Consider the following 25,432-nt stretch of genomic DNA (forward strand, 5'->3'; position numbering starts at 1 on the left):
AGAGCAAATTTGGTGATCTGGCTTGTGGAATAAGTACCTTTGAGTGCCGATGACCTCCCTTCATGGAGGCAGGTGATGATTAGACTTCTTTCAGACAAGAGAACAAGGGTTGAATCCCAGCTTAAATTACTGCTGAAAACCAAGGAGAGGTTTGATTTACATTTGAAAGTTTTTAGGGAAGAATGTCAGCAGTTCTTTTGGTACAAGTGTTCTTATGTGGATACAATTTCACTGAAATAGAAGGTGTTTTTTCTGGGACTTATATACTGTGTTTGGTTACTGATGTAACTGAGATGGAGAAGAGTTCCATCTTGCCAGTATAAGCTATCCTGCCACTGCAGGTTTGTCCATGTATCATGTAGCAAGTGCTTTCAGCCACGTGTGTGCACAGATCTGCCTTCCTGGCAATATGCATTCTAATTACTGTAGAGTGCAGAATCTTCAATTCTTCAGCCTCTTGTGTACCTCCTTTTTCCCCCCTATTGTGAAGAATGGCACTTTAAACAGCCACTATAATTAAATAGCTGAGACTGCCTTAATTGAAACAAACAAAATGCTCTGAGTGCCACAAATGTATGAATGTAAATTCAGAAGAAATATTTTGAAAGTGCAGGTTTTATGTTGGAGAATTGTTTTATTACCACAGTGAAAAAACACAGTACAAACAAGTGAACGTAAGGAAATGTTAGTTGCTTCAGTATAATAACAGTGTAGCTGGTGGTAATAACATGTGTTAGTTCTAGAACAGCAATGAAATGGAATTTTGCCTTCTATATATCCCAGACCATTGGACTAGAGATTATGCAAAAATGTTTTGTGGAGCATTAATATTTTATCCTTATTTCTTCCCTCAGTTGAATCTGGCTTCTCAGTCTGTGTTAGAGGGGCTTAACGCGTGCTTTGATCACAGAGCTGAGATTTATGTTCCAGAATTGGGAATGAATTTTTATGTACAGCACAAGACAACTAAGATTTTTGGATGCCAGAATCCATACAGACAAGGAGGTGGAAGGAAGGGTCTCCCCAAGTCCTTTCTTAATAGATTTACACAGGTAAGCTTATTTGTTTGGTTTAAACTACATCATGATCCTGTCTTTTAGGTTTCTGACTTTACAAATACTCTGAATTCTCTTGATTTTACAGGTGTATGTTGATCCACTGTCAGCAGAAGATATGAAGTTTATTGGGAATACATTGTTTCCTGCTATTGACAAAACCATTATTGCTAAAATGGTTGCTTTCAATAACAAGGTAAACATATTTAATTTCCTTTCTGTAGAAGTAGGCAGAATGCAGTAAGATTAGAAAAAAATGAAGTCTAATGTTACATTTCTAAGCATTTTTATAGAGAAGTGTGTGGGTAAAAAAAGAGGGATGGGAATATATGCAAAAGAAAGTAGAAAACACCGCTAAACCTGGTACCTGAATTCTTGTACCATGACAATCAGATGCTTTGTTGATATTTGACGAGACATGTTTTTTCACAGTAGAAAAAACATATAGATACAGGAGAAAGTAGTATTCTGTGACCTTAGATAAAATCTCTTGTGTCAGCATCTTACTGCATATTCATTTTTAAGAGTGCAAGAGTAAACGGCAAAATTGAGCTGAGTGTTAGAGAAACAGTAGAGACAAACTAAATCAAGCTTCAGTTCCTAACATCTTCAGCAAAGTAAATTCAACCTGCTCCTTTTGTTGTCTTTGTCCTGAAAGCAGTACCAAAGGCAGAAATTCAGTCAACACTTTTAAAAGAAATATTTGGAGAACAGCTTGTGGGTGGAATAAAAGATTAATTTTTTTAATAACTGCCTGTTTGGGTTTTGGGTTTTTTTTTCAGATTGAAAAAGAAGTAATGGCTGAAAAAAAGTGGGGACAGAAAGGAGGACCCTGGGAGTTCAACTTACGTGATCTTTTCCGCTGGTGCCAGCTTATGCTTGTTGACCAGTCACCAGGATGGTATGATCCAGGCCAACATGTGTTTCTGGTATATGGGGAAAGAATGAGAACTAGAGAAGACAAAGAAAAGGTGAACCATTGTACTCATTCCTTTCTCTTCAGATGGCCAGGACATATTTATAGAAATCCAAGTACAGATCTCCAATTGGAAGACTCCTTGCAATTCATTCATAGACACTTATCTCTTAAAAATGAAAAATAGGTTTGTTTAGAGTTTCGAGGTTTGATATAGATACCTGGTCCCCTTGCTGTTTGAAATATCAATTTAATTGGTATAAAAGCAGACAGCTGATGTAAATGAAGATAAGTACAAAGGACTTGAAGTAAAACACATCATATTCTTGTGTGATTCTGTATTGAATAATAATGTTTGCTACCTACTTATCCCTCTCTTGCTTAGAAATCCTGTGCTTTTGTTTAATTTCACACCATTTAAATGGTGTTAAACGGAAAAGTCAGATTGTAAAACTGAAGTTACTGGCTTCAGTAACTTTACCTGTGTTGACTGGGTGTTTCCTCATGGGTTTACTTTCCTCTCCCTGTAACATTGTTATATTTTTCTGTGTTACCAAAGAGCTTATTTATGAAGTGAATTCTATGCCAGTACTTTGTTAAAGAGAAGCGTTGCTTACGGTATTTCAAGTCTCAGGAAACTGTGATTAATGAAAGGGTTGCTGTGGGCAGCTCACACTCACATTACTTGCTGCACTTTGAGTTAAATGAGCTTGTGATTTACTGTATTATTTACTGTCATACAGCTGTGGAGCTGAAAGGAAAAGATACTTCAGACGTAAACCTTTAGAAGTGAGTGTTTGGAACAGTGGATAACTTGAACTGATAGGTCTCTTTTTGCTGTTTTAACTGTTCTAGGTTATTTCTGTGTACAGAGACATTTTTGGCCAGGAGGCAGATGTGTATAGGGGAACCAGGGAGTTTCACATCAATCCATATAATGTTCAGGTAAACTGTTGACGAGGGATTTTTTGACGGGATGGGGAAGGAAACAACTTGCACAGTTAAACTCCATTTGCCTCTGTCTGTCATCCCTTTCAGATTGGTTATTCAGTTCTTTCTCGTGGCAACCATATTCCTCATTCTGGCAGAACTCTCTCACTTCTGCATCATTCACTGCAGTCACTGGAGTCCATAATGAAGTGTGTGCACATGAGCTGGATGGTGATCCTGGTGGGCCCAGCGGCTGTTGGCAAAACCAGTCTGGTGGAGCTCTTGGCTCATCTCACGGGCCATCGGCTGAAGATCATGGCGATGAACAGTGCCATGGATACAACTGAGCTGCTGGGTGGATTTGAGCAGGTAAATGCTGTTTTGGTAACATGGCAGTATTTCTCCTTCCTACCTAATAGCGGCCAGCCTGCTGTGAGTTCAGTGTTTGTAAATGGAGCCTTGGCACCACGGGGTGCTGCATGAGCTAACTCCCTGATGGCTGGGTTGCAGGTTGATATCAACAGGCCATGGCAGTGCCTCTTGGAAAAGGTGGAGAATGCCATGAGCACACTCGTAAGGGACAGCCTGCTCTTGGCAGAGCTTTGTGCGGATGACGCTGAACTCGTGCTGCGTGCTTGGAGCAACTTCATCCTGAATTACAACCCCAAATCTCTGGGGGAAGGAGGTGGAAGTGTTACAGCTGAATTAGTGAGCAAACTGGAGGGAATACTTGTACTTAGCCAGCGACTAAACAACAAAATAAATTCTTACACAAAGGCGGGTATGTATATTGGTTTTCCTTCTTTTTTTTTTTTTTTTTTGTTTTAATCATTGTTTAAAATAAGGCATTAATGCTCATCAAATTTCATCTGATGGGAGAGACGTGATACAGAAAAGTACCTGTTTAGGGAGTAAAGTGTTAATCTGTTTCATATTTCTTTGTGCTTGCAAACCTTTTCTGTTCACATGGATTTTGCCTATGGGAGGCTACTGAAGTGCTGGAGCCTCTGCTGTTATGTTCCCCTAAAAAGTAGGAAGCATATATGTTTATTTAAAAAATGAGTACTATTTTTCTTGAATGGCACTGGAAGGTACTTCATTAATGTAAGTCTCAGTGTAAATTGTATTTCTTTTCAGAGTTTGCTCACCTGGTAGAAGAATTCCGGCGTTTCAAGCTGCAGCAGGCCCAGGCTGCTGACTGCAACAGCCATGGCACTTTTGAGTGGGTAGATGGGATGTTGGTTCAGGCCCTGCAATCTGGAGACTGGCTCTTAATGGACAACGTTAATTTCTGCAAGTAAGAGATGTTAGTGGCCTTGTTTTAGTGAGCCCCTTGACTTCCCTGGTTGACTTTGCCTCTTACTGAGTAGTTCACAACAGAGTATTTTGCATTTGATAATACACAGGAGCAGTAATTTAGATTTTCTGGAAGAGTATCTTCCTTCTCAGCTTAGCGCTTGACAGTTTTCCTGTTACCTTATAAAGTAATTAATTGTTTGGCTTTTGCTTAAGATTGGTAGCATTTTGATTTCAGATCAATACCTTTTTATGACCACATGAATTTGTTTTGAATGTAGCCCTTCTGTGCTGGACCGCTTGAATGCTTTGCTTGAGCCAGGAGGTGTTCTGACCATGAGCGAGAGAGGTGTCATAGATGGCACGATTCCTACAATAGCTCCTCATCCAAACTTCAGGTACTTATTTCTCCTTTTTGTTTTTCTTCTTTATTTCCCCTTTATCAAGTAGCAGCTTTAGAATGAAAATGTCATCAGTGAGCCAGTCTTTCGATGTTTTAAATGCTGTTCAGTTTGCCATGTAGTGTAGTGACACTCTAGCAGGGAAGAAAACTGCACTGTGGTGAGCATATAAAAAGGAGCTTAAGAGGCTTTGCTTTATATCCCTGTTGCAACACAAACTATTACACAAGAAAATTCGTAGCAATGTGCCTCTGCCTTGATTTTGCATTTCTAATTTAGGATTTCAGCATTTCCCTGTTTCACTGTAATGAAGTTAAGGCTACATGCATTGAAGATGGCGAAGTCTTGAGATATGCTGCTTATGAAAGCTGGTATATAGGCATAATCATTTTCTTCCCAGCTTTTTCCATCCCATATATAAATTTGATTATCCTGCAGTGGTAGAACTTAAAAAAAAAAAAAAACAAGAAACCACCCAAATAGACAGCCTGTTCTCTCAGACCTAAAATAAGTCTCTGGGGAAGATGGGAGGAGAACGTAAAAGGATTCTGTATCATTCCTGCCTGTTATAAATTCATGACAACGATACTGGGACTGATAACACTCTGGTTCCTCTGAACTGGGAACATTCTTGACTTTCAGAAACCTGTTTTCACTGCGTTGTAGCACAGAAGTACTTTTTCCTCCTTGCTTTGAAGTGGTCTCCACTGATAGTATTAACTACATGGATTTGGATACTTCGGTTTTTAGACAGCACAGATTTATTTGAAGCTGTTGCTAAGACTTTTAAAAGTCTTTATATCTCAGAGGCATAGTCTAACTTTTCTTTGTAAATGGGCAAATGATAAAACAGACGTAACTCAGATAATAATGAGTTAAAAGTCATGCAGACTATCTGTGTCTAATTGCAAAGTATAACTATTCATACAGATTTCTCATTTAAATTCAGAAGCTGTCTCTAGATTTCTAGATATCCCCATCTATCCATCTAGATGTCCCCATTTTTATGAAGATGAATTTATTTTATGGAGAAGCAGATTTGATAGTTCCAGAGTGGTAGTTTAGGGAGCTAAGTTAGATCTTAAGAATTTAAGGCAGTTGAAATGGATTATTGTTGTAGGTCCCTTCCATCTTGAATTATTCTTTTTTAATATCCAACAGGCTCTTCCTTTCTATGGATCCAGTTCATGGGGAAATATCCAGAGCCATGAGGAATCGTGGGGTTGAAATCTACATTCCTGGGGAGAATGATGGAAATATATTGGACAGTGTGGATTTGAAGTTACTCCTGCATGGTTTGGGTTTAGTTGGAGATAGTGTCTGTGATGCACTTCTGGCTGTGCATTCAGAAACCAAGGCAGCAATAGCAGGTAAAAAAGGTCTGTTCAGTATTTTTTAGCAGTGTGGGCTCATTACATATATATAGATGAAGTCTTCAGTATTAAACCCTGTTAATTTATTGTGTTATGTGCTGATATAAGTAAGCACATAAAACTATAATCAGGTACTTTTGGATTGGTTTTTTGCATTCCCAGGAACTAGGCCCAAGTCATGAAAAAATGGAAACTACAGTGCTTTGCTAAGGAGATGTCAGACGCACATGTCTGTTGTCCCTTGCCATCGGGAAGGCAATGTATTCAAAGTGAAAGTCGGCAAAATAGAGGGTTTGCACAAGTTGTACTTTGCAGCTGAGTTTCATTCATCTCAGCTGTTCGATGTCTTACTTTGAGCTGGTCATCTGTTATTTACAGTCTTGTCAGATTTTCCAATCAACGTTGGGAAGAATCCATTCAGCTTTCAGGTCAATAGGATATATTTGTTTTGTATCATGACGCCAAAAGTGGTGTTTGTCAGATTAAAGGGCTGACAGTTGCAAAACATTCTATCACTCTAATTGCTGTGTATCTTTCAGGTTCTGTGTCATCTTTGTCACCTTTGCTTCAGGCTGCTGTATTAATTGTGCAGCAAATACAAAGAGGCCTTGGATTAGCAAAGTCTTTTCACAGAGCCTGTTGGGAAGTTTATGGCCGCTCACAACAACTGCAGATTAACCAAAAGGTAAAAATCCTGTATTTGAAAGCTTTTCTTAGATCATCTAGATAAGTGAAAAATGTAACTTCATGAGGCTGGTGTTTGAGATCCTCTGTTTCTTAAGTGTGTGAGCAAGAGACTGATGAAGATGGTGCTCTTGGAGATATGAACCAAACAATATCCTGTTTGGACTCTGAGGCTTGTAGTTTGTAAGAGCTTGAGCTGAGACTTGGGATATTCATGCTGGTGTATCTGTAGCTTGTAACAGTGTGCAGACTGTCACCTGTAGACACATTCACTTCCTGTTTGAAACTGCACAGTGTATTATTTCACTTCTGGTAGGAATGTTTTGGTACTTTTGTTGTCTACTTTATATAATGTTTGTAGAAGATTTGGTCTATAATAATTTCATAATGAATACCTGTAATTAAAGAGTTTCCTGAACGATGGTGCTTGAGTACATGTTACGTGTTTGAATGTGACTCTAAACTGCTTTTGGTTGTTTGTTGTAGCTTGTGTTAGAAGTGGTTACGAGGCATGCTTCCTCTCTGGCTTCCCCTGACACTTGGGGTGAATCCTTGCTAGCAGTGGGATTGTGGCCAGACTCCCTGCCTTCGGCTCTGTTTGCAGCTGAAGACTCACTCCTTTCCACAGTCCAGAGTGATGGACAGGTCCTGATGTATTGTCTGCATAGACTAAACCTCAGAAACTGCAGGTATGCAGGAAACTTTTTTTTTTTTTTTTTTTTGTCTAGTAAATGAGAAACAATATATGTGAACTATTCATGGCATGTCATTGTTTATTGCAAAATCCTGTCTTCATCAAATTGTGCAAGTAGAGAATGTGACTGTCATACTCTGTAACTGTGTTCCTGTTACCTTTCCATACAACCACTGCAAATGAAAGTTCAATTATTTACTGCTTTATTCTTAAGTCTTCCAAATACATTCAAAATACTTGACCTTTTTAATCTTCAGTAAGTGCATTTAACTCACTTTGAGAGTTGTTCAGCAGAAAATGTGAATGCAAACACTGGGTTTAGTAGGTAATAAGAGCCCCAGAATCTCTTCCTTCAGTTTCCTTCTAAGTTTAAAAAAATCTGAGCGTTGAACAAGTTTAATGTATACTTATGATTCTCTGGATTTCGTGTTTTCATGTAATCAATTTTTCATCAGTAATTTTACGTCCAGTAGCTTCAGGTAAAAACATAAATTTCCTTCTTCAGACAGAGCTGTCTGAACAAAGCAGAGGGCCCTGTGCAGGGGGTAAATGAAAGAATTTTTTAATGATTTTTTGTACAATATAGCTGTAAATTTTTACAACACTGGTGCAAAAACTTTGTTTCTGCCTTCTTTGCTTAATAACCTACTCTGGACAGGTACTGTAGGTTGCTTCCAGTGAAAGAACAAGCTGTGGAAGTTTGTATTAAGATAAAAAATTGAAGTTGTAAACTCTTAGCAGTATGCTGTATTGTTTTCTCTTTTTGTTTAGTTTTGCTGTTTGTTTTTTACTCAGTGACACTTCTTTTCCTATCTTGGTCTTTTTTAATTTAACTTCGCATATCATTCTGCTGCACAAATCAATTAGAATTTCTCAGTGAAATTCTGTGCATATTCTCTTGGGATAGTGCATGAATTTTTGGCAACAGTGAGCTCTTAATAGTAGGCAGCACCAGCTGATTTGAAGTTGGAAACTCGTTTTAAAGCTAAACAATGGAGGAAAGATCATTGCATTGCTAAATGGATGCCTAAAGATGGTTGCATAGCTTGACCTGCAAAATACATATTTTTTCCTGGATCTGGCAGTCTGCGCCCTTGATTGCTGGACTTCTTTGTTTCAGGACATTACCAGTGACTCTGCAAGATCTTAAGAAAGTTATGCAGTCCACTAATCCTGAGAGTCTCAAGTTCAGTGCTGTTGAGATGGATGCAAACTGGATGGACAAAATGGAAGTTCTCCAAGCTTCGGTGAAATTGTTCACAGAAAAGGCAACCAACCAAGATTGGAAATTAAGAGTTAAATGGCTGAACTCCTTAGCCAAAAATCTGCCACAGGCGCTTGGTATGTAATCATTCAACTTTATTTTGTCTAAGGCCTGAGTTGTTACATTTTGTGAGTCTTCTATGAAAACATCCAGACCATTCCAAATTGTGAGTTATGAAGACTCCCAACTATCCACACTAATTCAAGGGCATGGAGGCTCCAGGGAGGGACAGAAACAGGTTGTGCATGTTAGGGAAATAAGGAGAGCTGGGCTAAACATTATCCTTTATTATTCAATCACTTTCTGAATGACTTCTGTCACTTCTGAATTAGTTATTTTTGGATGAGTTTTGGTCTGTGTAAGCAAATATGCCTTTTCACTATCTTTTTTAGTGATAGTGAAATCTGTGTATCTCGTGTTAAAATTCAAATGCTGAGAAAGCCAAGAAACTGCAGAACTGAGATTTCCTGAAGCAGTGTTGTCTGAACATTTAGGATAATAGCTGAAATGAGCTATTCACTTAATTACAGAATTAATCACATTAAACTCATGGAGCATTTAGGCATGCATTAGTCCAAATAATTCACACATTTAGCTTTCTTCTCTGGTCTGAAATCTCAGACTATTCTGTGCCTATTTTAATTGCTCCCGCTTTACTTTGCTGTCTTTTCAGGCAGGTAGGTCTGTAAAGTAAAAAATTTGTAAAATTACTTTATTGAAAAGTTTGCTCTTTTTTTTCTTATTGTAAAGAAAATACCATCCCCCCCCAAAAAAAAAAAAAAAAAGAGAGGAGGCAGATCTGAAGGTGTAAATTAATGGATTTTCACAAACCATATTTTACTAGCAGACATGTAGTATCAACATTTCAACTAGAATTCCTTATAGGATTTATGTCTTCAGCTGTGACATTCTAGTGCTTTTAAGACCTTTTGGAGCTAATACAAAGTATGACCAACCTGCATAACCAGAATGCGTGCACAGATTTGATTCAATCTGCTTGTGCTGGCTCAGTTGAAGTTATTTTTCTTGATTTGTACTAAACACTCTTTTAAGCCCATGTTCTCCCCTCTTCACCCACAGATTCAGTGCGGATTCAGCTGGAAGCAGGTGCTGTAGCCCTTGGTTGTTTTTATGCCAGTCCCCTCTCATCTGGAGTCAGTAACATGATCAAGTTGCTGCAGCCAACTATGACAGGTATTCCGGAAAAAGATGGATATAAGACACTGCTTCCTTTATTTGTTCTCTGAACGCACTGTAACCCTACTTGGGAAATGTATGTAGCAAAACAAAGGCTAAATTCTAAATATATGTTACCTTTGTCATAAAAAAGTGCAACTAAGAAAACAACAAAAAAAGAAATTACAACAAATACAAACAATCTTGCTTTCTAGAACAGTAAATATGGCAATTAGATTAATTCTTACTATTCAAGTTAGAGATGAGTGCTCTGCCCATGAGTCCTGACTGTGTATCTGTGACTCAGATGTATTCTTACAGCTCAGAGGGGTGTTCTGAAGTGTGATTCAAATATTCACTGCCTTTCTGACTTGATAGTTTAGGTACCCTGGTGTTTTTTTTCCTCAGGATTTATTTTAGCCCATCTGAAACCCAGTAGTTTGGCCTGTCATTTTCCCTTACTGTTTTCCCTTGGAGCTCAGACCTGTGGCTTCCCTTCCAAGCTTGTTAGGTGCATGAAATCTGCATACACTGATGGGTGGTCCTGGGTGTCTTGCCTGGACTATGAGCCAGACTTGAGTTTCTAAGCTCTGTATGGGTGCTCTAACCCCTGTTAAATTTATTGTCACCGTTCTGTTTTACAGAACCTGCAGTCAGCTTTAATGCTTTTCTGTTTGGATATCTGGAGTCAGGGAGTTTGATTGCCTTGCCCCTGAGCTGCTTCTTTCATTCCCTGATAGGCATTGGCAGAGGGACCAAGAAAAGAACTGAGTAATGTTTCACTGCTGTCCTGTCTTGTCTGCCTTTCCAGATGAACATGTGATGCCTCTGGATCCAAGGTGGAATATGCAGTTTTTGGAGATCATTAGAAATTCAATGAACTTTGATACAGATCTGGAACATGCAGACCAGCTTCTTAGGCTTTTGAATTCTGCAGCAAATCGGTGGGTTACAAAGAAACTCTTGTAAAGAGTGCCCAATGCCTGTAATCAGTGCTGAGTAAACACTTGAGGTGTCTGCCAAGTGTGGTTTTGGGTTTTGATAGGTGTGATCTAAAACATCAGAGACAGAGGTTTTTGTACAGGCATTTAAATTCTTTGCTTCTGTTTTCTGTAGGTGCAGACTAAACACAATCACATTATACAGGAGCAGAGCTCCCAGCATTTCATACAGGCTGCAGTACTTCAAGGACAGATCAGAACTGTGGGATAAAGCATTAAAGAGGCAGAAGTTGCAGTGTCAGTGTCAGTAGTGTTGTCAGAGATCTCTGACGAAATTTAAATAGTTGTCCTGCTTTTGGATTTGGAGTGTTTTTCCTAATAAGATTAAACAGTACACAGATTTTGAAGTTAAAGTGTAAGGAAGCAGCTGCTCACATATCCTACAGGCTGTGGTGTTGCATCTGTTTAGTAGCTCACTGGTTTTTCCTTCCTGGTGAAGTCAGGGATCTGCTCCTTGTGAAGCTTGCTTCTACAGAAACCATATTCAAGCCATATGCACCTCGTACTTCTTCCATAATGCACCTAATATATTATGTCACTTCGTAGTTCCAATGCCATGTTGTAGTTCACCATTCTCACGAGGCCAAGGTTTAAAATGGAACTGGATTGCTAACAACTTTATTTTTACTTCAGGGCAGTGTTATTTCTTGACCGAGAAAAAAGAAGTTACATTGAGAAGAGTTTGATTGCCAGCAAGAAGCCAAGAAACAGTGTCCTAAGAATGTCTCTAGATTTCCACAAAAGTGGGTTGATTTTTGCTGTTCCTTTTAGTTCTGTTTTCAATTTGAAATATGGTTCATTTGCATTGTTATGAAATATATGCTTTAAACATGTTGTGCAAAGAAAGAATATGTGAATGTAAAGCAGTCAAATGAGGATTAGTATGGTATCTAACACATTATTCTTAAATTAGAGATAACTTAGGCTACACTATTTATGTCCTGCCTCTATGAGGTAGTCAGTGAATATGATTTTTCTCTTAATTAGCCAAACTTTAGGTTAACAGTGGAGAGAAACTGGAATAGCGTTCTGGCTTCAGCTAATAAGAATAATCAAATTCTTCAGATGTGTTTTTGTTTTATGTAAGTAGGAAGTTTTACTTCTAAAAGGGTAAAATTTAGCGATGAGGTCAGTGTGCTGCATAGAAGCAATTGATCAAGGAATCCCTCATTATGGATTTTTTAATATATGTATAAAATGCATAGAGGTAATAGAGAATTGTGAAAGTAGCGAAGGACTACTTTTATTGCTTCATTTCTTGGATCTTTTCAGGTTGTGGTGTTTTTCTCAATCGTAGAGAGGTTCTAGTGATGAGAAGTTGACCCATATTGTGTCATGTGATGTGGCTGGAATATTCAGTCTTTGCCTTTCTTTTTCCCAAACTTCAGATCCAGGAAGTTACAACTGTCTTCCTCATGGAATCGTGGTCAACCTTGCTGCTTTCTTTGAACTTTGGGATGCATTTGCACTTCACTGGGTGAAGTCTACTCAGGTGGCCTTAAGTGACGATGACATGCATGATGTGAGTAGGCTTTCCATAGTACATTTATGGAAGTTAAGAGATTGTGTGGAGAACACTACTTTTAGTTTCAGGGGCCATGAAATAAACTGCAGTGCTTCTGTTTGTATTCAGAACATGCCTAACAGTAGGCAAATGATCATGTTTGTTTCAGTGGCTGTATTTGTGCCCTCTAATACCTGCTTAGGATGTCATGAACTGTGCTGTAGGAGTGCCTGTTTCCACTGATGATAAACAGAGTATCCCTTTCTATCTCTGATAAGAGTGTCTGAACCTGGACAGCTGACATGCAAGCCACAGGTAGTTCACTTCTCCCTCTCCCTTTTAGACCACGAGTATAATTTTGCTGAAATCTTGACATTGTAGACTTGGTGCAGGAATTGGTTGGTTTTGGCTGCTGCAGTTTCACCTGCTGGAGTGGTATTTTTAGAGAACCTGTAGTTGAGTCCTGGTTGTGTAGCACTAAGTATAAAACATTGTGGGACTTTGAAGTTAATACAAGTGATGGTGGTTTTGCTTTTTCTCCTACTTGGAGTAGGAAGTATTGTGTAACCTCAGCAGGGGTAACACCGTAAGTCCTTGGCTTGTTCCCAGGTTTTGTGCTGCTGGCTGTGGCGGGACAGGTTCTGGGCAGTCTCTGACACTGTCACAGTGGATTCCTCAGGGTTGTCACTCCTGGCTCTGCACTGGCACTGGGTTATGAAACGCCTAATTGACAGAATTCCTCAGATGCTTATTGGATCAGACCAGAACAAGTGAGTGGCTTTGTTTGGTGGCTTTTGATTTGTTTCTGTTAAATGGCTGTATAAATTACTCTTTTCTTTAGCATTATAGCTACTTAGCATTATTTAGGTTAGTGTCCCAAGTTGTGTTCCATTAATGATGCAAATAACATATGGAGTACCTGTTTGTTTTTAAAATTTGTGTTTCTTAGCATTGTGCTTCTGCTTGCTCAAATGATCATCTAAAATTTTTACCCCTTTAGTGAAAGGATGAGAGAAAGACTTTCTTATGCATCCTTTTGCCTTGTTTCTCTAACTTCTGTTAACTGTGGGCTTTTTTCTCCCATTTGTCTCTCCTTTTTTTTTTATTTTTTCCTCAACAAGGATTTCCAGAGAAATTCAATCTGTTTCACAGCAGATTCAGAACTGCTTGGTCAATCCTGCTGGTATTTCAGCCAATATGAAGATCCTACAGAAGTCTCTAGGAAGACCCCTTCCTTTTAAGGTATCAATACTCTGTTTGCAAAAGGGTTTGTATTTCCAACAATGTCCAGATAGGCTTTAATGTATTTACAGCACTTGCTTTCCAGGACAGCAAAACCACAATTCTTTTGTGTTTGTTAGATTGATTAAAAAGAAGACTTCAACTCATGTTAATGTATCTATCTATCTTTTGAGAAATGTATCAGTTACCCAAATACAGCATTTCTACTATTGATTATGCTATGTACTGAAAATATTTGCTTAATACAAAAGTGTGCTTGAGCATAAAAATAGTACTCCTTGCTCTGTTTTGGAGACTTGCAAATATCAATATGCCACTTGCTTATTCAGTGAACATATGTGTATTTAGAACAGCCTGTGCACTTCCTTTTATACAGCATAGGGTGGGGCTGCCATATAACTTCCCAAAATAAGGCCTCTTAACTTTAACAGTATTGGAGTATGCTCTTAAAATATTTCAGAATTTGTTGTAATTCAATAAAAAAAATATTTCAGTAAACTTTCTAAAGAATACAAATCCCTGTTTAAAAGGAGTGCACAAGTAGTCATGTGCAGTAGTGTTGGTGACCAGTACTTAGACCTAAGCTTTTATGACCTTATCTCTCAAGGATACCCAGCTATCAAAAATTACACATAGTTACTTTGTGAGACTCTGAAGAATATTCAGTGCTTACTAAGAATTTGGAGAGATCCAAATGTATTTAGGCATCCAAATGTATCTAATGCATCTAAGCATCCAAATGTATTTAAATTGCAGGTGTAAACTGCTATTTCTTGTTAGTGACAGTAGCTCCTGGTATTTTTTTTATTTTATTTTGTGTATGAATTGCCCTTGATTTAGATAAGTTGCCAAGTTGAAGTACTGTCTGTCTGCATGTGCTACGTAGTTTCTTCATGAAGGGAAAAACCCCTAACTTGACAAGGAGGAATTGTAGCCACCTGTTTCAATTTCTGTCTTCCTGCTGTATTGAGTCAGGCTACTAAAAGATTTTTTTTAAGCTGTTGCTGCAGGCTGATTATATATACTTGTACTTTAGTTGTGTGCATGTGAATTTGAAATCTCAGTTTTGTCTGCAGCCACAAATCTTGTTTGTGGTTTTCTTAGCACTGCTGAAACAAATTGTAATTTTCATATTTCCAGGATAAACTGGGCATGGAATGTTTTTCTCAGTTAAAAGCTCTCAACAAACCACTGAACATCTCGGAGCTAAGATTGGCCTGTGGAGAAAGTAGATGGCAGGAAAAAATGTGCTGTGTGAAAATTGCTGCCACAGGAGTGAAGATGAAGAAAGCATTGCTGCAAGCTGATGGCCTGATAATAAGAGCCAATCATTTAGAAGATGTTCATCTGGGTAGGTAACACTTGTGAAGAGCCCAGCAGGATGATTTCTGCCATCTCTGTTCTTTCATACACAGATGGAAAGGATGTTAAATGTTCACTGACAAGAAACATATTACATGCATTTTTGTGCCTCTTACATTCTGTCAAACAGGTCAGCTACAGATATTTTTGAAAGCTGTACATTCACAGCTGAAAGCAGAAGGAGTCACATACAGTTATTCAGAAGGAAGGCTGCCTGAAGCCACCATCTCCAACCAGTTAGACCCTGCCCTGCTAAACCAGCTCTGCAGTCAGGTTCAGCTGTGGCCTGCAATGGAATGCATAGGGGTGCTGTGGCAGTACAAATTAACAGCAGATTACGTGGCCAAGGCTTGTGCAAGAAGGTAAGAAGAATTTTGGACAAAGAACTCCTGTATTACTTTCGTGATATTCCAAATCCCTAGCTAGAAGCTCCAACTTTGGTGCTTTACATCTGCATGTAAATCTGTGTGTATGTATTTGTAATTTATATACACCTGCCTGTATGTGCATATTTATATCTCTGCAGCACACAAATCTGTGTGTATTAGGAATCAACAGAGGATGTTTATACCACATTGCTGGGGGCTACTGCAGAAAAACTGAATTAGACCTGGAGACGAAGGAAGTAGACTAGCATGCATGCTTCCTCCTGTGTAAACTATGCACACATAGAATCATAGTTTAAATTAACATTATTAATTTAAGAAGTGTTAATGTTGTTTTAAGGGGCCATGTGTATTTATTTTTAGTCAGGTTTACCATTCCTTAAAAGAAAGCTATTCATTTATGGATTTCAGTGAAAGTAATGTTTTGTGTAACAAGACTCTTGGAATCACTGGTTCACTTTTGAATTCAGCTAAGTTGTGACTTTTCACAAAAGCTATAAATCTAGAAAACGGTTTGTCCCCAAATGTTTTGTGTATTTTGCTCAACATGGAGCTTATAGCTACAGGAGATTACACTTTTCCCCCTTTTTCTTGTGTTTAGATTTTGTTGACTTTGAAGGATTGTTTGGAGTATTGAGTGCTTGCTCCTCCCCAACATTTGAAATGTTGTCATTTTAACCTTTCAGTGACTTTGCTTGCCATTCTTAATTTGTTTCACTATCCAAGTGATTTATTTCATGTGACCTGCTTAAGCACTGCTTAGGTTGTATTTTTTTACCTGCTACAGGAAAAACTGCAGTGAAGAATTAAGCATCTGTTCAGATCTAGCTCAGTTCATAGCTTTTTCGCTGAAGTTGACACCAGCTGCCTCTCACCAGCTCTCTGGACTGTGGCACTTGTTACACCTTAATGAAGTAAGAAAGACTTTTATTTTAATTTAAGTAAATCAGATCTTTAGTTTGATAAATCTTGCTAAAATTTTCAAAAGTTCTTCAAAATATATATATCACTGAGATTTTTGACATGCAGTTTTTCTACCTCTGCCTGTCAAAAAGCTGTTCCTTCTTTTAACAAGAAAGGTTATTAACTGCGAGCCTTGAGAAAATGTAATTAAAACACAATGTTGGAAGAGAAAATACAACAAAGTCGTAAGTAACAGAGTTCTGTATGATATTGTTTGGTAGTATTGTTCCATACATCCATTTGTGACCTAATGGGAAAGTGTTTGGATGGCAGGTGCCAGCCTGTTGTAGCTATGTATTCAAACTAATTTTATGCTGAAAAATGTTTTCCTTTCTCCCCGTGCCTCTAAAATTTTTTAGTTCTGTTGCAAATCAAACAGACTGATAAAGCTGCTTGATGCATTTTTTTGTAGAGCATTTAATTAGTCTGCTTAACCTTTATGATACAGAATGGTTGTGTTCCCACAAAGCACAGTAAAACACAAGTTCACCTTAAATGCTTCAGAGCGGAGTATGGGATGGCTTTGCCCATTTCATGCCTCTGCACCCTCACGTACTGTAACAAAAGGTTGCTCAGTCATGATCTACAGGCTGTATTCTAACAACCTGCTCTGTAAACGTGCTGTGTATTTCACAGACAGGAGACAGTGCTGACTTTAGAAAGTGTACTCTTCATTGAGGAGATGCAAGCAAATGCTTAATGAATTTGAAAGAATCTTGGAGAGTATCTTCTACTATCCCTACTGAAACACAGATTCATACTTTCTTTGATCATGTGTGCATTTAATTCTCTTTTGCTCCCTGTACATTACTCTCACCTCTAGGTTTTTGTTTCTCCTTAGATATTCCCTGAAGAAATGTCTCTTCTGTCATCTCAGCTAGTTAATGCTGTGTTAACATCCTTTTGGAGCAGTACTTTCACCATGGACCCAGACTACTGGTTGACTTGGAGGCCACTGCCTGCACCAGAGGAAAACAGCTTCTCTAAATCCCATGTGAACCGTTCTATGAAGGTTTGTCTCTTCTGACCTAATCAAATTCTAGACTGAATGCTCTTGTTGACTAGTTCAAGTTTTCTAAAACAATATTGTAAGTTCTAGCATAGTTGCTAGAACCTACAGTGCAAATTGCATCTGAACAATCTAACTCTTAATCTCTTAATTTAGGGCCCAGGCATTTTGACCCGAGCTGTTTTCTCAAAGTGCTTCTTTGAAATTCTAACTAGCAGTGGCAAGACAAGCCAGTGGGATGTGAGTGGGCTTCCTGTCTTGTCATCATCCCATGTAACACTGGGAGAATGGATGGAGAGAGCACAGCAGCTTCACAAAGTCAGCACAGCACTGTGGGCCAACCTGGCTGTCTCTTCAATAGCTGATTTTAGGTATTAAGACCTCTCTTCCACATATATGTTATTGAAATCAAGCATGTTACAGAAGGTTGCCTGTTGTGTGTAAACATTTTCTCATTTCTTTTTCTCCAGACACACGGATGCTAGACTGCAAGGGATAATGCTAAGCAGACAGCTCTCTGCCCTGGTAGATCTGATTCCAGTGGATCTTCAAGAAGAATTTTTGGGGTGCTGTGAGAAGCTCTGCCTCAAGGATCCTGTTGCATATGAGTACCTTCTCAAGATACTTGAAAGCATCACTGATCAGGAATTACTTCCTAAAGAATTCCTGTTTCTTCTGCTCACTTGCTTGCATCAGTTCTATGGGGAAGGGTTCCAGGAGTTACCAGAGACAGCTTGGCGAGGAAGCCTCTGGGTGAGCATTGGCTTGGTGCAGATCCAGATGTGGCTTCCACAGACCAGGTTTGATCCAGCTGTTAAAAGAGAATACAAGCTCAAGTACTCAAAAGAAGAGGTGAGTATGAAGCCAAGTTGGCTTTTACCTTTGTTATGTGTAAAATCAATGCAGAGGAGTTTGGTTTGGTTATGATTTTGAAATCATACAGTTCGAACTTGTTTTAATGTCCAAGACCCTGATGTACCTCCTTAGTTATTAAAATCAGAACTGCTGTGAATGGTTTCTTCTTTCCTTTTTAGTTATACCAGCTGGAATGTGAATGGAAAACATATGATTTTTCATCCCAGCTGCATACAGGAAAAAGTATTGAAGATGAAACAGTCAGCAACTATATTCATACCCATGTCAGGTAACACCCGGGCACTGCACCCATCTCTTTTATAGTGGACACGTCATCTTTGTGTGCTCAGGCTCTTAAGCTTTTTCCTGAATCTTTGTAATTTTTCTCTCCTTCTGTAGAAACTAGAGTTGCTGATTTTAAAGTATTGATTTACATACTGAGGTGGTAGAGAAGAAGCTGTGCTTTTTGCTTGTAGTAAGGAATTGTCTGTACACTTTGTACTGCTGTAAATTGAGCAATTAAAGCAGTGGCCATCATATATTGATAAAGTTGAAACTGTGCCCAGAAGTAAAAACAATGCCATACATTTGAATTACAGTACTTTTCTTAAAATGTGACAGTATTATCAGTCAGTTGAAATGAGATGGATTATCTATCATTGTATTTTCTCAAGGCCATTATATGTGCCAGTGCTATTTTGCAAAGTTCTTCAGCTGATACTACTGGGGTGAAATTTACATATGTGTATTTTAGCAATAGCCTTTGCCCATCTTGATGTGGATGAATTAAGTTTCTTACCACATAGAGTACACTGTTGACGTTCAGAATCTGTAGCCACCATTACTTTGGGGCTTTTTGTAGTTCTTTTTTATCAGAGGAACTTGTTGAGGAGGAAATTTTAAGCAAAGAGAGCTTTTTCCTTTCTGCAGCCTTCCAGGTGTGTTCTGTGTACCTGGAGATAAAAACTGTCTATTATTTATTATTTTCCACTTTTAATAGGAATTTCCGATTTCATTATTTTACACATAGAGGATCTGGTAGTTCCATGCTACTGCTTAAAGAGAATGATAATCACTGAAAGCAGGTTCTGAATGGCTGAGTTTTACCAATTGCTTGTGGTAATATTTTTTTTCTTAATGCTCACAGAGCTGTCAGGTAGCAAGAAAAAAGTACTTCAAGTTTGTTGAAGTGGCAGGTAGAAAAGAAATATACACCTGTGGGCTATAAGGCTGTCCCTTGTTTTTTCTTATTTGCTGTTTCACACAAAGAGCAGAGTATTTTCTGATTAATCTTTCCCTCTATCTAACTGCTACCTTAGATCTATTTAAACGAGTTTGTATGAAACATATTACCATGTCCAAACTGGTCAATGTTACTTCTTAACAGGATGTTGCATGAAAGAATGCAAAGGCTGAAGGAGCAAATAAGCAGTCTTTCTAGAAGGAAGGCCTTCAGGCCTCCAGCTCCACTGTATGATGGCTTGTACCAGGAGGCTCAGCAGTACATTAACAGCATAGCACGGATTTCCTCAGTCCAAGACCTTCTAGCCCGCCTTCTGCAGTTCCTCCGTGGAGAGAGACCTAAATCACTGCAGGCTGTACAGAACCTGTTAAGTGAAGAGGCCTCCTGGCAACAATCACACCATCAGTTTAGAAAACACCTGGCAGAGGAGTATGCTGTGTTCCCTGATGCCATCATTCCCCTCCAAGCTGCCATCCTGCAGCTGCAACATGGCATGCGGTTAGTGGCTTCTGAAGCGTGTGCAGTGCTGCAGAGCTCTGTGTGCCCAGCTGATCTCACCAACCTCATCACTTCTTTGTTGGCATTTCCTTCTGTGGGCTGTGCCTTTCCCACTTACTTTGCTCGGGCAGAAGTTTTATGCTCGGTGAATTCAGTTGGGGTGCTGAATGGACTTAAAAAGTTCTCTCTGAAGCACTCTGAAGGAGGATCTGAGGGAGCTGAGCAGCCTTCCCCAACTCTGGAACAACTCCTGGTGAATGCTTTGTTGCATCTTCAATGCCATGTTCTATCCCAAGGAGAAATGGACCAGAAATCCCTGCAGCTCTTCAGACATCTCTGTCAGGTAAGCTCTGGATGCCCATAACTGGGAGTTTTGCACTGAACTTGTCCTCATGAAGACAGGGATCTGTTGAAACAGCTCTAGAGGAGGGCCACAGAAATGATCAGGGGGCTGGAACACCCCTCTTGTGAAGAAAGGCTAACAGAGTTCAGCTGGAAGAAGTGATGTGTCTGAGAAGATCTTGTTGTGGCTTTTCAGTATATAACAGGGGTTTATAGGATGGATGGATGGAGGGAGGGAGGGAGGGAGGGAGGGAGGGAGGGAGGGAGGGAGGGAGGGAGGGAGGGAGGAAGGAAGGAAGGAAGGAAGGAAGGAAGGAAGGAAGGAAGGAAGGAAGGAAGGAAGGAAGGAAGGAAGGAAGGAAGGAAGGAAGGAAGGAAGGAAGGAAGGAAGGAAGGAAGGAAGGAAGGAAGGAAGGAAGGAAGGAAGGAAGGAAGGAAGGAAGGAAGGAAGGAAGGAAGGAAGGAAGGAAGGAAGGAAGGAAGGAAGGAAGACTTTTTACCAAGGCTTGGAGAACAAGGCGTAACAGTTCTAAACTGAAAGAGGGTAAATATAGATTGGGTATGAAAATAATTGTTTAAAAACGTGTGTGGTGAGACATAGTAACAGGTTGTCCAGAGAAGTTGTGGATGCTGCAACCCTGAAAGTGTTTGAGAGTGATTGGATGGGGCTTTGAGAAACCTGCTCTAGTGGAAGATGTCCCTGCCCATGGCAGAGGGGTTGGATTAGATGGTCTTTACAGGCTCTTATCTTGATAAATTATCAGTATGATGTTCTTTGAAACCTTCTAATTTTTTCTGAATTAATTGTAAAAGATAATGTAATATACTGGATTAACTTGATTGAATTTATCAAGGCATGAAAAAATAGCCTGTAACAATTAGCAAAGATTTTATTTATGTAAGAAAATGCCCAAACAACAAAACCCAAAAGTTGACACACACACACAAAAAAAAACATTCCAATGCAAACTTGGTAGAGAGTTTCTTTATAAAATTCTTAAGAAAGGAGACTAGAACTTGGTCAAGTACTCTGTTGCATATTGTCTTTGCGTTTTCCACATTAGCTTTTTAAGAGGGCAGTTCACAAATGTTAGATGCTTTGATTTCTAGTGTTGTAGACCATAGAGGAGGGAAGAGCCAAGCAAAATAGATGCTGCTCCACTGATGGAAAAGGAGATGTTTTTAAAGGTTAACTTGTGTAGAAGCCTCTGGCTTTGTGTTTCCTTAGGCAATTGTAAATGAATGGGATGAACAGGAACGCCGTGCCCAAGAGCAGGAGGCCATGGAACACAGCCTGTACAGATACAGAAGTAAAACTCATGGAAAAGGACAGAGCGAGGAAGAAGAGGAAGAAGAAGAATTTAGGAGGAGATTTCCTTTTCATGAAAAGGTAATAGCAGTAACTCTGTTAAGAAACACAAAAATTACATCTGAAATTGCTCCTGAAAGTAAATGCTATAAATGACATGAGGAATGAAGCAGCTTTTCCTTCAACCAAAAGCCAAATGGGGGTAGATTTTGATAGGTATTAAGTTATGTGCTTGTGGTTTATTTTACCTTCTGGTTGAAAAAAGTTTTTGGGATTAGTTTCCAGGCTTGATTTGTATTGTGGTTTGGGTGAATAATCCCAAATTATATAAGTTAATGATAATATAGTTACTTGTAAAAAGCTGAAATTGTATTTATTTAGCAAGTAAGGTTATCTGAAGTTCTGCTACCTGTGGAGAAGGCTGATCTCCTTGATTAAATAAAGCAGCTGGGACAGAGCAGTTCAGGTCCTCAAGCCACCACACAGTGTTGAGGTGGTTCATCAACAGACACAGCTGCTACTGCTTTTTCTGCAAAGGGGTTTAGTTGACAGCAGCTCAGGGATCACTGTACTGCACTCTTGCCTACTGTAGTTGTGCCCTGAGACGTTCTGCACACGTGTGTTCAGTTTCAGACTGGCAGTCTGTCTATATATGGTACCAGCTGCAAATCGTTAGCATGTCGTTGCAATGCCAAAAAAAGCAAAAGAGGAGATAGGGAAAGGAGGCATTAAAGGAAGAAATTAAAATTTACTTTTGGTTATCATGTAATCTGCAGGACTTTGAAGATATCACAGCTCAGCCAAGCCTAGAAGAAAAAATGGAAACTGAAGATCCAGTGGAAGACCATCTGGAAGCTGAAAGAGCCCTTTTGTCCAAGAGCTCTATGCGAACAGTAATGAAGGTTCATCAGCAGTTGTGCTTAAACTTTGCTCGATCCCTGTGGTATCGACAGAGTCTGCCTTCTCATGAAGCCAAGCATTATTTCAGTACATTTATTTCCTGCTATCAGACTGGTGCATGCCTGGTGTCACAATTTTATCCTTTAATTGGTAAGACCGCTAGCAGTATTTCAGATATGCAGGTTTAGATTTGTAATGATTTGTTTGAAAATAATTGCATTACAGGTCATGAAACACACTTGTTACGGGGAAAAGGCACAAAACTGAAAATTCTGTTTCCATAGAATTTGCCCCATGTTCAGAATTGCCTTGTGGAATGCTTTGATTTTTATTCCTCTATGCATTTTTTAAATTCCATTTGGTAATATAGAAGACCAGCACAGTTTAGAAATGTATTGAATACTGAGTGAATTTTTGGTCTCATGGATCTGCATAGTCCTGTGGAAGATAAAGCACTTGAAGAAATTTCCCAGAAGTAAATTTTGCAATGAAGTTCATTAAAGAATTGGGTTAAATTTAGCTTATGTATATAAAGTAAAAAGAAAAAAGTTATCGTGGTTCATTTTTCCACCTTGAATTTTGGCAAACTTGATGTGTCAATTGTTTTAACAATGTGTGAGAACTCAGAATCACCACTTGTTAAAGCACAGCTATATATTTCGGTTCTGATCTAATAAGTGCATGTGTGCCATTAAGATGAATCAGATAAGGGCTGGTGTCTCTAAAGCACCTCATTCTTGTGTTTGCACCTGAGCCATAACGTATGTGGGAGCGGTTTTTTTTGTGTTGGATTACTTTTCCACAGAGCCTTTCTTTATAGTAGTATCTCCTTGATGTAAATTTATATTATACAGAGGAACTGTGTTCTTCTGACAGGAATACAGACTGCCTTTACGATGCTTGTTGTACTTCCATAGAAAAATCTGATACAATAGAGAGTATAAACTCTTAACTATGTCTTGTGATCCATACTCCATCTCACTGTTCCAGTGGTATAGTCTTATATCCTTGTAAAAGATGAGATGCTAAGGTTTGGGATACAGGGGGAAAAAACCCCCAAACTTTATCTGTTCAACTGAAAAAAGAACTAATAGCGTGTGTGATGTCTTCCCTACTTGCTTCCTAGGTGCTGAAATGAATGACAGTCTTTTTGGCAGCCAGCTTCTGCTGAGCACTCTCCTTCACAATACCTTTTTTGAGGAGGTAACTTCAGATCTTGTGCTGCAGCAAGATGGCCCATATGACTTCTATCAGCATCCCAATATTCAGCAAGTCCGACAGTGCCAACCTGTACTTGACAATTTTGCAAAAGAAATAAACAGGCTACTGCAGGAATGGCCAGAGCACCCTGTACTTGTGCAGGTAAAAACATCTCAACAAATATTTGGGGGAAATGGGAGCATTTTAGAATTGCATTTCTGTGTGAATATGTGTATAGATTTGCATAGACACCTGCAAACACGTTGATATGCTTGCCTAGATGTTGTCTGGATTACTTATGCAGATGTTTTGAAGTCATACCTGTTTATTCATAAGAGGTATTATTGTGTGTATTATAGCTATTCTATTTTAGTTATGAAATGTTAAGTAGGATTCTGCCAAGTCTGAACTTAGAGTTTTAAGCAATCTTCAGTCTGCCATAGCTCAAAGATCCCTGAGGTCTTGCTGTTTCTACTCCTGTTTTTTTCTAAAGTTCTTTCTTTCATAATGCTTTAGAATAATGATTTTTAGTCCCTCTTACAGCATCTATGGCATCTAGGTTACCTTTCTCGGGGTAATGTAGAAACTCAGATTCCATAGAAACTCTGCATTAGGTCATTTGTGCTCCCTTCCCGAAGCGTATTTGCCTTACTGAACTCCTAGTGAGCTTATATGCAATTGAGAAAGCAGTTTTAAAATGTAAAAAAAAAAGAAAAAAATTCTTATCTCTTGTGGGGATTGGTTATGCTCATAGAAATTAACTCAATTTCACGGCTTCTTCTGGTAAAGTGCAGTTACTAAGGGCTGAATGTTTTGTTTTTATTCTACAGCTGTTAGTTGTGATGGACAGAATCCGGAGTTTTCCACTTTCTAGTCCTCTCTCAAAGTTTCTGAATGGCTTGGAAATTCTTCTTGCAAAGGCACAGGTAAGAAGGCGGCTCAGGTTATTTTTCTCTTCTATGTTTCCTTACCTATATTTGCTACCATGTTACAAACACAGTACTTGAAAGCTGTCTGCTTCTCAGGATTTGGGGAAGAGAACTTGCTTCATGCTGAAAGTTTAAAGAGCAAGAACCCAGTGATCCAGAGTAATGCAATGAGTTTTGCCAGGCAGTGACTAATTTCTGGCTTTGTGTAAAGGGGAACTTTTCTTTTCTAGGACTGGGAGGAAAATGCCAGTCGGGCCTTGTCCTTGCGGAAGCATCTTGATCTCGTCACGCAACTGATTATTCAGTGGCGTAGACTGGAGTTGAAGTAAGAATTGTCCTTCCATGCTGCTTTTCCTTAGATACTGTAAGCTTTCATCCCCACGTGGAGGCGCATTCCAATACAGAATTGCCTTAATTGTGGAACATGCTTCTGTATATCTGTCATGGGGGAAAGAGACCACCAACAAGGAGCTGTAGTGGATCAGAATGAGCATGTCCAGGCTGTGGTGACTCTACGTATTTGCCCCAGGAGAAGTAGGAACAGTGTTTTCCCAGGGCTCTCCTGTTTTCATCCTAGGGTTTCCTGAGCCTCCAGGGCTTTGTCTGTTTAATAACCATCATTAAATTGTCCTTTAAAATTATTGTCCAGTCTTCTGTTTAAGACCATGTAAAATTTTATAGCCTCAGTATGTCACAATCAGGAATTCCCCAAGTCTACCTCAATTTCTGAGAAAAGAAACTTTTGAACCTGCCTCTGATGGATTTTGCTTTACCCTCCCTTCTTTTCTTCTCTCATTTAATAATGTTGGCAAAACTGTGATCCTCAGAAGTTGATTGTATATATTAAGCTTATGTGCAAATTCTTTCATCCTGCTATATTCTCATTAGTTTAACAGAAAC

The 25,432-nt window shown here is 39.1% G+C and overlaps 1 protein-coding gene across 1 annotated transcript in view; it reads left to right on the forward strand.

Moving 5' to 3' along the window:
• Nucleotides 1-25,432, forward strand: part of MDN1 (midasin AAA ATPase 1) — a 93,407-nt gene that overhangs the window by 40,181 nt on the left and 27,794 nt on the right. Inside the window, exons 38-68 of the mRNA XM_066179555.1 lie at nucleotides 855-1,052; nucleotides 1,144-1,251; nucleotides 1,838-2,026; nucleotides 2,827-2,916; nucleotides 3,010-3,270; nucleotides 3,412-3,682; nucleotides 4,039-4,198; nucleotides 4,479-4,595; nucleotides 5,760-5,968; nucleotides 6,511-6,656; nucleotides 7,142-7,344; nucleotides 8,470-8,690; nucleotides 9,694-9,807; nucleotides 10,601-10,733; nucleotides 11,424-11,533; nucleotides 12,179-12,312; nucleotides 12,904-13,064; nucleotides 13,416-13,536; nucleotides 14,677-14,887; nucleotides 15,029-15,260; nucleotides 16,072-16,198; nucleotides 17,089-17,259; nucleotides 17,413-17,627; nucleotides 17,727-18,108; nucleotides 18,291-18,400; nucleotides 19,499-20,195; nucleotides 21,423-21,584; nucleotides 22,280-22,553; nucleotides 23,530-23,765; nucleotides 24,434-24,529; nucleotides 24,763-24,857. Of these exons, the coding sequence (XP_066035652.1) occupies nucleotides 855-1,052; nucleotides 1,144-1,251; nucleotides 1,838-2,026; nucleotides 2,827-2,916; nucleotides 3,010-3,270; nucleotides 3,412-3,682; nucleotides 4,039-4,198; nucleotides 4,479-4,595; nucleotides 5,760-5,968; nucleotides 6,511-6,656; nucleotides 7,142-7,344; nucleotides 8,470-8,690; nucleotides 9,694-9,807; nucleotides 10,601-10,733; nucleotides 11,424-11,533; nucleotides 12,179-12,312; nucleotides 12,904-13,064; nucleotides 13,416-13,536; nucleotides 14,677-14,887; nucleotides 15,029-15,260; nucleotides 16,072-16,198; nucleotides 17,089-17,259; nucleotides 17,413-17,627; nucleotides 17,727-18,108; nucleotides 18,291-18,400; nucleotides 19,499-20,195; nucleotides 21,423-21,584; nucleotides 22,280-22,553; nucleotides 23,530-23,765; nucleotides 24,434-24,529; nucleotides 24,763-24,857 (5,954 nt within the window). The remainder of the gene's footprint in view (nucleotides 1-854; nucleotides 1,053-1,143; nucleotides 1,252-1,837; nucleotides 2,027-2,826; nucleotides 2,917-3,009; nucleotides 3,271-3,411; nucleotides 3,683-4,038; nucleotides 4,199-4,478; nucleotides 4,596-5,759; nucleotides 5,969-6,510; nucleotides 6,657-7,141; nucleotides 7,345-8,469; nucleotides 8,691-9,693; nucleotides 9,808-10,600; nucleotides 10,734-11,423; nucleotides 11,534-12,178; nucleotides 12,313-12,903; nucleotides 13,065-13,415; nucleotides 13,537-14,676; nucleotides 14,888-15,028; nucleotides 15,261-16,071; nucleotides 16,199-17,088; nucleotides 17,260-17,412; nucleotides 17,628-17,726; nucleotides 18,109-18,290; nucleotides 18,401-19,498; nucleotides 20,196-21,422; nucleotides 21,585-22,279; nucleotides 22,554-23,529; nucleotides 23,766-24,433; nucleotides 24,530-24,762; nucleotides 24,858-25,432) is intronic.

This window comes from Chamaea fasciata, unplaced genomic scaffold, assembly GCF_029207755.1.
Source record: "Chamaea fasciata isolate MVZ Bird 193981 ecotype frontalis unplaced genomic scaffold, bChaFas1.0.hap1 SCAF_3, whole genome shotgun sequence".
Lineage (NCBI taxonomy): Eukaryota > Metazoa > Chordata > Aves > Passeriformes > Sylviidae > Chamaea > Chamaea fasciata.